Raw genomic sequence first — 12,738 nt, 5'->3', positions numbered from 1 at the left:
TCTTTGAGTTGATTGTTTCCGTACAGTAAATCCCGTGGGTATGGTCTCCTTGTGAAATAAAGTCTGGAGCTTAGACGAGTAAGATCTGCAGACTCAGTGCCTCCATCTCCTCTCTTTCCCCAGGGCCGCCGCCGGTGGCACGGTGGGGGTGACTCGGTTGTGCTGTCCTGGGTCACTCCTCTTTCCCATCACCCCGAACCTGCAGTTGCAGGAGTTCCACAGAAAGCCTAATGTCTGCTACTCACATCCGTGTTGACGAACTCATTTTAGGAATTAATTTTTCTAACTTTATCAATTTGCCAACATCTGGCGACTCCTACTTCCTACCTTGTATAAAATTTCCTCGCCGTGATACTGCATCCTTCAACAACTAGGGATCTGTTTCCTTTCCGTTACCTGTAACACCCCGCTTGTTAGGAGGAGCAGAAATGTCCACAAGGAGGCCCCAAGAACCTCAAGTCACGATCCGAGCTCGGAGCGCTGCTCTCCGGCCGTGTGCCGCCGGCAGGTCCGCGCCCGCCCATACCGGGCCCCCCGGCCCCAGCGCTGTCCGCGGCTCCCCAGCAGGTAAGCGCCGCCTGGGTAAGGCGCTCGGTGGAGGCGCCGCTCGGTGCCCCGCCCCGCTGCCGGCCCCAGCCCGACGGCTCCCGGGTGCCCTCCCGCGCCGGGCGGGGCCGGGTGCGGCGGGGGTCCCGCGGCGCGGCGCCTTTAACGCGGCGGCCATGACGCGGGCGGTCCGTGTGTGGCGGGCGCGTCACGGGGCCGGGCGGGGCCGCTCCCGGTGTCACTCGGAGCCGCCGCGGAGCGCCCGCTGCCGCCGGGGGGCGGGGGCCGCGGGCTCCGCCGCTCCGCAGCAGCCGGTAGCCATGCGCTGGTTTAGTTGCTCGTAGGTAGGTTTTTCTGCCTTGCTTCCCTCGCCCCCAGCCAGAACTGACAATGAGGTGCAGTGCGAGCGGGCTCGCCGGTGCCTGCGAGATGCTGAACGCGTGTCACAGCCCGGCGCAGCCGCCGGAGCGGAGCCCCGGGAGCCCCCGCCGCCCGGGCCCGTGGGCTCCGCGGGAGGTGCCCGCCCCGAGCCCGGCGGCTCCGGGCCGTGCGCGGCCGCGGCGCGGGGCGTTCCGCAGGTAGGCTGGTGCGGGTGTCGTCTGCAGTCACCTCAGGTGAACCGAGAAGTGATTTCAGGGAATTCGTGGAGTTGTTTGGTCAGTGGTGCAGAAAGAAGCATCTTTTCGATTAGTTTGTAACTGTGTTCTTGGTGCTTTACACGCTTCTACGTGTATAATAAAGGGTCTTCTTTTTTTTCTTCCTTTTTTTTTCTTTTTTTCCCCCCCACAGCAATATTAATTGCTATTCTCTATTTTTGCAAAGTTTTAGCTGAAGAGCATGATTTCCCTATTCTGTATCCCAGAGCTGTGAGACATTTCACTGGCGTCCATTAATGCTACAGCGAGAACATCCTGAGTCCTTGGTCCGTTCTCTGATGCTCTCTGAAATAGAAATGGCTTACTTGAGAACAGAAAGGAAAGGCTTGGGTTATTTCTGCATGTTCCGTGGAGTGATGGAAAAAGCTATGTGGTGCAAGTACTCCAGCGTGCTGCAAGGAAGGAAGCAAACTGGATTTTCTCCTGTGTCCTTCATGTGCTCCTTTCCTTTTTGGAGTTCAGTGTAGCATACCTATAGAAAAAGCTGCTCTAGTGCAGGAAGGAAGGTCTTATGGATGACATACTGATTTAGGCCTCAGGAGTTTGGGGCTCAATTAGTAACTCTGCTTACCAGCTTTATTTGCACAATGGGCATAAGTGACGTGCTCATCTGTATTCAAGTCCACATTTGTAAAACAAGGCTATGACCTTTCTAAAGATCAGATCTTCCATCTGTTTGGATCCTCTGTATCACAGGATGACTGAAAACCTATCACGCTCTCTTGATACACAGCTATATATTGCACGTCAATCTCCGTGCATATGAATACATAGTTTGATCAAAATTTTAACACTTGTGAAAAGGATTAAATGTAGTATTACTTTCCTTGATTTTCAGGCAAGAATTATTTCTTGTATTTGAAGCACAGATCAACTTTTCTAGTTCTTTAGCTACTATCAGCTTTGCCAGGCTTCCAAGGAAATCAGTCTTTGACAGCATTGTTGCTCTCAAGTGGAAACATGCATGCGTCCCTGTAGAATGCTTGATTCTGTCACATTACACTGCACTAGTCGTACTACCAGTTATTAAACACAGCTTTTTTTTTTCCTCCCTATCGATCAGTTGCTGAAGTAAAACTTCTGTCCTCCCCATGCTAACTGTTGACATGGATAACAAGGAAAATGGCTCTCTGGATGTCAAAAAGTAAGTGTTCCTTTTACATAAACAGCACATGGATTTTGAATGTAGATTTCCTTTGAACTAATGTAGTTGGCAATAGTGGCCACCTCCATCTTTGCGCATTTCAAATCCTCCCTGTTCTTAATGACTTCTGTTGTGTTTCAGCTTTGAAATAGAAGAGTCCAGGGCACTGAGCTGATTAAAAGTGATATGTGGTAGGACTGTATAGCAATGAAGAGATGTAGAAGCTAGTAACTTAAGTTAGAGGTATGTTTTTTCTTTTCCTCTCAACCAGATGTGAAAGCAAGTGGTAGCACTGTGGCCAATACTGTGCCTCTGCTCACCTGTCTGTTAGTGGCTTTTGCCACTAACCAGTGCCTAATGAGAGAAGTGTCCTATGTGGAAGTTGCCTCTTTGTGCCCTTCTCTGCTGACAGCCCACCTGTCTAGGGCTGAGAAGTAGTAGTAGTATATGACTTAGGTGTCAGTCCCCTTCTGAAACAGATACTTTAAGCTGTTTATTGGAGAAGCCTGAAGTTGCTGGGGTTTTATTTCAGACACAGAGTGGGAATATGGCAGAGACATGATATGTACTGTTCTACGGCTTTCTTTTGTGTGGTAAATACAGGCTAAGGCATAGGAAGCTTTTTGTAAGCATTCATTTAAGATCAGAAATTCTTTAATTAGGACTAGCAATTCTGAATGACTTTATGGTCCAGGAAGTGAAATTCTCTGTGGAAAAATCTGGCCTTGCTGCTTTAGGATTACAGAAGTCATGGTGAGAGAGATGTACACATGTGTATATATATAAAAGGAAAAAAAGACCATAAGGAAAGGTACTAGAGTAAGCTCTTAGTCTGTTGTCAAGCTGCAACACTTTGTGCAGCTGCACCTCATTCTCTTTCAGATCTTCCTTACATAAGCTGTCCAAGAAAACGTGACAATGTGTAGGCTACCAGGCACTAGAGTAAGGTAAATAATAATGGTCACTTCAGGCTACTGATAAAACACTTGATTATGAAAAGCATCAAAAGATCTGATGGCAGCCATTAAAATCAGCATCCTCCCCCTTCACTTGAGATGCTGGCTACACCACACTAACATAAAGAGCATTCTTCTATTCAGTGACTATGAATAATTACCATGTGTCCCTTAGAAACCACCTTCCCTTTGACAGACTGGTTTCTACAATGAGCACTCTGGGGTGGGAGGAGAAAGGAGACAGTCAAAGCAGGGACAGTTTATGTTTAATCATTTTTCTTAAGGCTTGGGTGATAAAGACTCAACCACTGATTGCTAAGGTGGCTTTTTAGAGTGGATGGAAATTGTATTTAAACTGTGGGGCTGTGGTTTCTAGATGAATGCATATTGTATGTATGTGGGCATATCTACAAAGGAAGTATTTGACACTTTCCTGAAGTGCTTATAAATAGGTTGGATAAAATCTGTTTGTGCTCAGCTATATCCTTTCAGACCTTGCTGCTTCTGCCACATGATGGCAATAAAGGCACAGGGACAGTGGTGAAAAACAGATGAGCCTAATTTTTATTCATTGTTAGTGCATCTAGTATTTCGTTTCAAAGCGTAAAATGCCCGTCCTCATAAGATTTTAAAGCATCCAGGATGTGAGGCATAAGCCAGTGTATGGCTAAGCCATGGATGTTGTATATTCCTTGTCTTGACTAAAGAATAGAGCCATGTCAGCAGCAGTGTGAGGAGGAGACTAACAAAGTCTGCAAGCAAAATGAGCATCTGTGTGGGTAGACAGGTTAAAATCCAGCCAACCTCCAGCAGTCTGCCACATGCCTTCCAGTCTTCTGCAGCTGTAGCTGTGGAAATTGGCTCCACTTGAGGTCCAGCATGATGCTATTCCTTGAGGCAGGAATTTGCAATAAATTCCTGTGATTAATTAATGACTGAGGTAGAGCCCCTAAGTCATTGCAGTTGCATCCTGGATGGGGCTGGACCTGGTCCAAGATGTAGTTCCCTAGTGATAAAAGAGGAGCTACAAGAAAAACTAAAGCACCTGGGCTGAGATAAAACATGGTGGAAGGAGGGTTTGGGGCCATATTTAATTTGAAATTAGTGTGTTTGGAGAAGTAAGCAAATTACAGTTAGGTGATATTTTTACAGACTGGACCTTTTATTTGCTGTTTAAGGGTTGAATTCAGTTTAGGCTTTTTTTTTTAACTAAGTGGTTGGCATTTTGTTTATTTATTTTTTAGTAAAAAACAAGTAATAGAAAGTGACAGTCTGTGTCCTAAGGAAAATGCAGAGATTTAAATATAATTCCTCAAATGCTGCTTTTATAAATACATGCAGAGTTTGTGTGGCAGTTTTCACATTTTACTTCTTAAGTCTCAGAACGTGCACAACAGGCATTCTTTGATTAAAAAAAAAAATACACAGGAAAAAAGTGCTGTTCTGATAAAGCCAGATAGTCTCATTTTCAATTTTGCTGAGTGTTGCTTTCTGTGTAATCACAATCAGTGAAGCAATTCATGAAGTAAGTCATCATGTGATGAGCAAAAGTAAGAAACTCTTTCTCATCGCTCAGAGATCTGTGATAAATGAAAGAAACTGCTTTTAGAAGGCCCAGTGTAGCACAGGCTGTGGATGATCTCTGTGGCCAGATTTTGTTGCCTTATCAACAGACACGTTTCAAGAGTCTGGGGGGACATGCAAAAGCCATTGTTTCCATGAGTCTTCCTTCCTAGGACTCAGATAGTTGTAGAAACAAGAATGTTGTAGAAACAGCAATGGGAGGCACTCTATGTGTAGATTACATTTAGCTGCTTTGAAAGATGGTCTACCCTTGATTTGCCCAGTTATTTGGCTGAAAAACATACAAGTCCAGGCAAGGCAGAGATGCTGACAGTTGGGAAAAAAAAAAATTGAAGGACAGAACAAAAATATTGTCATGGGAGTATAATCTGTGTTTCTTTTCCAGCTGGTGCTGTTGAAATCAAAGTCCTGCCTCTAAGCTTCAGACCAGAAAATGGACAGGATTCTGACAACTGCCCTAATCTGTACATTTTCAATATTGCTTTATTAGCATTATGGTTAAGCAAGTATAACGATGGAAAATTTTTGGCGTGAACTTCAGAACTTCTGGTCGCGGAAACACGTTAAAGCAGCTGTCTCTTTGATACCTTGCTGTTCATCCTCATAAATTTCAGTAGAAGAGGCAGTCAAGCTCACTGTGTCTTTTTCTTACCAAAAATTTTCAGATACACCAAGGTTATCCTTTTGATAGGGTGATTACAGTTTGAGGAAAAGAAATGCAGGATAAGGATAATAATATGAATGTTTTGTTGTTTTTGCTACTGTGGAAAACAATTGCCCGAGGTTAATCACAGAAGGAGTTAATTCTGATTGTGTTTAACAGATGTTTTCTCAGATGCTATTTAAAAAGTCCATAGATTGTCCAAACATGAGTCTGACAACAGTTTTGGGAAATTTTCTGTATTGAGAATTAGTGCAATCATTTGGTGCCTCTTTTTTGTTTTGGTTGGGGTGTTCTGTTTGTTTGTAATTGATTTGTTGTTGTTTTGCAAGGTAAAGATGCCTACCGGTAATTTCTACCCATGTTACAAGGACAGTCTCATCTGTGTAAAGAATAATCCACATAAAATTCTTTAAGTACTTGGTAGCTGAAAGCAAGCTGCAGGCTTGAAAGGCAGGAGCCCAGTTATGGCAGATCTCATTCTCCAGCAGCAAAGACAGCACACTTGTAGGAAGATCCTAACTGATTACCTCTGGTTGATTTGAAGATTCATGTACTTTCTTATTTTCTGAAAATTTGACTGCCACTTTCTTATTTTCTGAATGGAGAGGGGTCTCAATTTTCCCCAGCATCGGGTCTTTGGAATGTAAAAGAACAGCAGACACTGTTCTGTATTGGAGTGGGGGAGATGTATCAAAGAACACTTTTCCTGCACAAACAAGGAAGGAGGGGGACCTACATGAGGCGTGCACAAAGCAGTGGCAGATGTTCTGCACACCTTTAGTGATTACTTGTCTGCATTTGCACTTTGCAGTTCACTAGAGAATGGGAGACCTCTGGATCCTGCTGACTGGGCTGTTACTGATGTTGTGAATTATTTCAGAACAGCTGGATTTGAAGAACAAGCCAGTGCTTTTCAGGAACAGGTAAATCTGTTAGCAAACGCCTTTTGACTGCCACCAGTTTCTCACACTGCAAATTTTTACTGTGGGCCTGGTTATATACTGTAAAATGGGAGAGAAAATCCCACATTAATGGCAGGATTTGAGTCTGTTATTGGGTGACAATGCATGGGACTGTGATCTCTGAGTAATAATATTGTTCTGCAAGCTGTGGGTAATTAGTTGGAGTTTGTTTAAAATTCAAGAAGAATTCAGAAAGGTGAGAAATCTTAATAAATTTTCTGGCTTGAGCTCAGTCTCCCTGTACAACCCACTCAGTTTCACTGTCTTGTTATTTAAAATGTGAATGGTGTTTAAAATGTGAATTCCCATCTTTCTTAGTGTATTGTGTAATTACACTCATGAGTACTTATAAAACCTGGGGCTTCTAAGCAGTGACATGAGTGTGAAGGCATAGAGTGAAAAAGGGGCTGCTGTGTTGCATTGAACTTGGCAGTACAAGTGAATATGAAAAGGACAAGTTGGCACTAAGTTGGTAGAGGAGCAGCATGTTTGTAGGACTCAGTCTGAGAAACAGGTTGGGTCTTTGTTTCTAGGCCTTGTAACTGCTGATACTAATGGAAGGCTTCTTTTGGTAGATTAGATCAGCAAAGAGCTTAACAGTCAGGTGGCCCATTGTAACTCACCTGCCAGCAGCTGGGGCTGTGTGTTAGTGGGGCAGAATTGGGAAGTCAGCTTACTTGGCCTACAGCCCACCTGTTCCATAGAGAAGTAGCTTACATCAGATTGGCAGTTCAGCACCTCCCCAGATAAGTCTGTAGGCTTGTGTGTGACTACCAGGAAATTAGTCACCCACACTTGTAATTAGTTATCAAAATAGATGGCTCGACCTTCCAAGGTACTGAGCTGGTGCAAGTTATTGGCAGCTTTGCAGGGAGACTGTACCTTGCAGGTGAAATAACGTCATGGTTGGTCAGGTTAATGTTGCTGACCTTCAGCACCACGGCTGTGAAATCCGATCTGATTGTAACTCATGCATATAACAAAGTATCTAAATTTAGTTCTTTGTTCTTGAGGGTGAAAAGCCCGGCACTGGGTGATTCTCTGGCAGGTTGCAGAGAAGGTTCTTTCTGCAGCTGCTGCTAATTTTTCAGAATTTGAAGATGAGTGAACAGGCTAAAAAGGAGAATGTTTGTGTGTGTCCAATACCAGCATCCATGTCACAAAAGCCCTGGAAATGTGGTTTAAAAAAAAACTACATAGACAAAGTAATTGTGGTCTCTGGAAGTCTTTTCCTTACACTGACAGATACCTCTGACTTCCATCAAATATCTTGACCTCTTTGCCTCACAGCTGGCTTGACAATAATATTGAAGTAATTACTACTGATTTTGCAGCAGAAAGGTGAGGCTAATTTCTGAGTTTGGGCAAATCAGTTTGCAACAGCAGCCTTATAAGCTTTATTGGTATTTTGCAATGAGGATAAGAGGTTTCGGTAGGATAACTGAGGACTCTGCTGGGACAGCCGTGTGCAGAAATGTGGCTGTGATTCCACTGCCAACTTCACCTTATGCTAAAACCTTGGAGAGAGAGGCTGCAGCTGCCACCAGGATGTGGCCAGGAGCTGGGGGATGGATAATTGCAGCAGAAGTCATTGCCACTTCCTTCCTCCTCCTTCCCATTAGCAGCATGAGGAGCACCAAGTGCCTGCCAGGTTTGCCAGCCTATTCCCTGTCTGCACCAAGAACAGCCCCATAAAAAATCCTGTCCCTAACTTCTTATCAGTGGTGCTGTTCAGTTTCTTCTGCACTATTTGCTACCACTAACTCTGTGTTCTTACAGTATTTTTTGTCAGGATGTTCCAGGTATGGCAGTGCAGACAGGTTCATTCTGAACCCTTAGCCATCCTCCATCTGTAGAGCACCAGGCATGCAGCTGCAGTTCTGGCCATTCTCTATTTTCCTCTGTCATTTGCAGTTGCCTGGGCCCCAGAAACCTAGTTTCATTTGATCTACTGCCCTGAATATGTACTGGAAGGGGAGTGAGTTTGTAAGCAGCAAAGGAAAGTATTCAGTTTCACCTACAACACTGGAAAGTTGTTTTCCACTGAACTGCTTCAACAGGGGTAGCACAATGGTTTCCTTACAAAATATCCTTAGCCCAGAATGTAATCATGACATCTATTGCTACACTGAGCTTTTACGCAGCAAGAACTGGGTCTACACTTTCTTTTGATGAATCTGAATACATCTGGACTCACCTAAAACAAGTGACTCAAAAGATCTTTAAGACCTGAAATTTTCCTACAATACTTTAAGGATAATTAGAAGGCATTTTAAGGGCTGCAGAATGTTTTATTAAAACTCTATTGTAAGTGCTGGTAAGAAGTGATGCTTGTATGATGATTATCTGTTATTCCTTCTTGGAGTTCCACTGATGTCAGCAGATCAAAAGAGCTCACTGATGAAAACAGATTCAGTTCAGAAAAGGATGTTGCCCAATAACAAAAACCCATAACATCAGCAAGCAAATCAGACAAGCCAAGAAGTTGGGGACACAGGATACCTGAAGAGGGAGGAGTAACAGTTGCAGGATGAGGGTGTGGACACTTCCAGAGAAATACAGCCTGCCAATTTGTGGCTGAGCTTTCGGTAGGAGCCCTGGAAGCACAGGGGACTGTGGCTCACTCTAAGACTGAAGCTGTTTACAAGGTCTCAAGATGTGCTTGTGCTCTGACCTTTGTTATAGCCCATGTGGCTTCTTGACCATTTTGTTGTGATAGCCAGGTATGCCCGGGTCACCCAGTGCTGGTTTGCTGGCCTCACTGCAATGCCTTACCAGAAGGGAAACTGAAGTTTGACATCAGCTGGTATCCACTGCTGCTCTCTGGCAGAGCCACAGTAGGGAGGAGCCCATGAGTGTGCTGGCTGCTGTGCTCTCATATTGGCTTACTGTAAAACTTTGCACTTCTCAGTCACTTAGAGCAGAAGGGGTGGTAGGAGGACTTGAAGCTTAACCAGTCTCCTGGTTGTTTGCTGAACACAGCGTGATATTGGTGTTGAGGTCATCCTGGCACAGTTTGGGAATTAGTTTGCTTGAGTTTTGCAGAGAAGTCTCTCTGCAGTTAACATTAAAAAGACATACTGAGAGCTAGCATTGAAATTGCACCCTGAAAAAAAGACCAGAGAAGTCACCAGAGCATACAAAATCTTACCTGGTGCAAAAAAAAGGGTGTGACAGTTCTGCAGAAGCAGGTAAATGTGGAAAACTTAAAGGAAGTGAAAGAGGTAAAGCTTACAATTCACACAAAGATAGAAAACACTTGAACTCTGAACATGTAATCACTCATTCCTACACAGATGTGTTTGAAGAATCAGTTTTCTATTCAGTGGAAGTCTTAGTAGTTACCAGCATTTATAAAAAACACAGGGAACCCTGTGGAAGAAGGGAAAGGAATAGATGCTTTTTTCCTATTCTTGGAGTTTCTCCTATTCCAGGTACTGGATTTACTCCATTTGGATCCTACCAAGCTGGAGGCTGTTCTTCCTCCATAGCATCGTTGAACAGCAACAGAAAAGGCAACTTCAGATCGGTCATAGCAATGAGCAAAACACTCACTGGTGTCAAAATTCCCACAGAAAGAATTGTGACGAATGGAAAAGAGAGGATAGAAACTGGTTTTAACCATTAACATTCTCAACAGTAATTGGAAAGAGGCACCTGCTATAATTGGGTAAAAAGTTATTGGAAACTTTTTTTTCTTTTAGAATTACTGTTACTTTGTGCTCCCCTGAGGGATTAGTAGTTGTATACATCCTGGGGATATTTTTAAAAGTACCACTTTCAGCTGATCTTTGACTATGTTGTGGTTTGTCCATGTATTTTGTATTTATAAACTTTATGAAATTTTAAGAGAGATCAGTCTTGACAAATTCCTGCTGAGCTCTAATAGAAGTATTCTTTTCATATTGCATTGTAATCAAGGATGGGATCTCTGATATTTCCAAGATAATAGTAGATAGTGGAGAGATGTGAATTCTTTCTCTTCCGTTTTGACTTTGAAAATTATTTAGAGGTAGTTTTCAAGCATATGTCAAGGTTTTGAGATGGAAAAAAAATCCAAAGCCTACAGGATTTCTAACCTAAACAAGTCAGAAGGTCAAGGTCTGAGAGGAAAAAAAAATCCCACCATATCTGTGATTTACAAGAGGTATTTTAAGCAGGAAAGTGTAGGGGTTGTTGAGACCTAAGCTGGCAAGTTGCTGCTTTTCTTGTCTTCCCTTGAAACTAGAGGAAGAGAAGTTCTCTCAGTGTGTCATGCTCCAGTTAGGCCCTTCCAAAATTTCTGATTGCAGGAGTCTTTTCCTTTTTCCCCCCCCACAGGATGCATGGGAAGGTTGGCCTTTTAAAGAAGGCACCTGAAGTTATTAGCAGATATTCACTAGTTTAAACTTGCATATTGCTGTCAATAGTAATTCTTCTGAAATGCACTTCATAAGCTGCATTCTTAGGAGTATCCTTCCCTAAATGGCTGATAATTAGGCATTCTTCACTTGTACCTATTAATTAGAAAAAGGTTTACAAGGAGGGAATTTTGAAATTAGGCTCATTTGGATTTTGTGCTTGACTAAATAGTATTTGTGCCTTAGTCAGCACAGGTGAGCACTTGAAAAGCAGACAGCAAGCAGAATCTAGCAGCTGTGAACATGGTTTCAGGAAAATCAAGGCTACTGTTTTCCTCACTGATCCTCTACAGTAGTATCCCATTTGTTGCATGACTGTTCTCCTCTGTTAGATTTGTATATTTGTCTTTATCAACTCTTTAATTCTTCTTATAGGAAATTGATGGCAAATCATTACTGTTGATGACAAGAAATGATGTACTGACTGGACTTTCATTAAAACTGGGGCCTGCGCTGAAAATCTATGAATATCACGTAAAACCTCTACAGACACAACATCTAAAGAACAACTCTTTATAACTAATTGTCTAATTGGGGTCATGCTGTGCCTCAAAGGAAAAATAAGCAATTTGGTTTCATGTGATGGAACTTTGTAAAGAGAGAATATATCTATTAAGAGTTTAAACCAAATTAGAATATATATCCTATTGGATAGAGCTGGCAATATACTATATGCTGAGTCTGAACTGAGAGAGGTGGTCTGTATTTTTTACATAGTACATAATGATTTTCTCTTTTAGGAAGTGTCAATGAGCATGTTGAGATAGCTACATCACTGTATCCAGAACAAAAGGGAGGTATGTCATTCTCATTTTTGAGCCAGACATGTTCTTGATTTCATTAATTAAGATACCAAAAAGTTAAATAAAAACAACCCCAAAGTTTACATGCATCTTTAGAGAGAGGAACCAATTAAAGTAGGTTTTGGTTTGCACTAAAGACCTACTAAAATTATTACTACTTATAATTTCAGGATGGGACTGACACTTGCCAAGTCACCCTTTTTTGCAGAGGGTCCTATTTTGACCTTATTAAGGTTTACTCGTGGTATGCTGCAATGTTTAAAGCTGTACATAGAACTAACATAACTCCTTCAATAGCAGAAGGTGTTGCTGACAGGTGAAACTGAGTTGTGTATTTTTTGCTGTCCTTTAAATTTTCAGCTTTTCACCTGTTTTTAATAGTAGTCCTATGTAAAATATAGTTGGTTTTTAAGGGTTTATGTTGCTTTGCAAACAAAAAAGCTTCATTTTATTCCTTTTTTAATTTATGATTGTTTTCTAACATTATGCAGAAATTTGTAAAAAGTAAAATTCTGCACATTTTTAATATTGTCTGTCTTTGGTGTTGTAATGATTGATTTTTTTTAATGCTTTACTTAACACTTTGAATACTTGTTTTAAGAACTGAAAGAAGCTGTCTTGTCACCATACATCTCTGTTAAAAGAGAGTCATGTTCAATCTGTTTGTACTGGTTCCCTATTTGATAGGTTGCTTGCTATATCCCAATAAAACATTGCTTATGTTTGGATTCAGTTTACTTTACAGATATCTTACTTTCTCTGTTGTGGTATACTGGAGCTCCTTTTCTCCATTTTCCTATTAAAAAGGTACCAAAATCTACTTAAGGTTCTATGTTCTTGTGATTACTTTTAACACGACCTACCATAATATTTAAAGATTTAATTATTTTTGTTCTTTCTTCTCTGGTGTTACATACTGCTGAAGGAGAAGCCCTGGCCACAGTTCACCAGTAACATCTGTGTTTCCCTTACCCGTGTCTGGAGCTGTCAGTGGTGCGGAGCTGCTGTGCTGGCCCTGGTGCA

General features: G+C 42.4%; 1 protein-coding gene across 2 annotated transcripts; it reads left to right on the top strand.

Moving 5' to 3' along the window:
• Positions 1–771: 771 nt before the first annotated feature.
• Positions 772–12,446, top strand: SAMD13 (sterile alpha motif domain containing 13). Of its 2 annotated transcripts, XR_005956452.1 has the most exons (5): positions 772–890; positions 2,266–2,346; positions 6,362–6,473; positions 11,288–11,709; positions 11,886–12,446. XR_005956452.1 is itself a non-coding variant. In XM_041483367.1 (4 exons), the coding sequence occupies exons 2-4, from the start codon at positions 2,294–2,296 to the stop codon at positions 11,429–11,431; spliced, it is 309 nt and encodes a 102-aa protein (XP_041339301.1). In that variant the 5' UTR covers positions 772–890; positions 2,266–2,293; the 3' UTR covers positions 11,432–12,446. The 2 variants fall into 2 exon arrangements, 1 of the variants encoding a protein (XP_041339301.1); XM_041483367.1 differs by having other exon boundaries at positions 11,288–12,446.
• Positions 12,447–12,738: the final 292 nt, after the last annotated feature.

This window comes from Pyrgilauda ruficollis, unplaced genomic scaffold, assembly GCF_017590135.1.
Source record: "Pyrgilauda ruficollis isolate IOZ18807 unplaced genomic scaffold, ASM1759013v1 scaffold6, whole genome shotgun sequence".
NCBI lineage: Eukaryota > Metazoa > Chordata > Aves > Passeriformes > Passeridae > Pyrgilauda > Pyrgilauda ruficollis.
Note: the sequence above shows the minus strand (reverse complement) of the source record. Positions and strands in the feature narration are given on the sequence as shown.

Coding starts and splice junctions, on each gene's coding strand:
- SAMD13 (XM_041483367.1), top strand. CDS start 2,294: ATGCTAACTGTTGACATGGATAACAAGGAAAATGGCTCTCTGGATGTC. Junction 2,347..6,361: donor GGCTCTCTGGATGTCAAAAA/GTAAGTGTTCCT, acceptor TGCACTTTGCAG/TTCACTAGAGAATGGGAGAC. Junction 6,474..11,287: donor CCAGTGCTTTTCAGGAACAG/GTAAATCTGTTA, acceptor TTCTTCTTATAG/GAAATTGATGGCAAATCATT.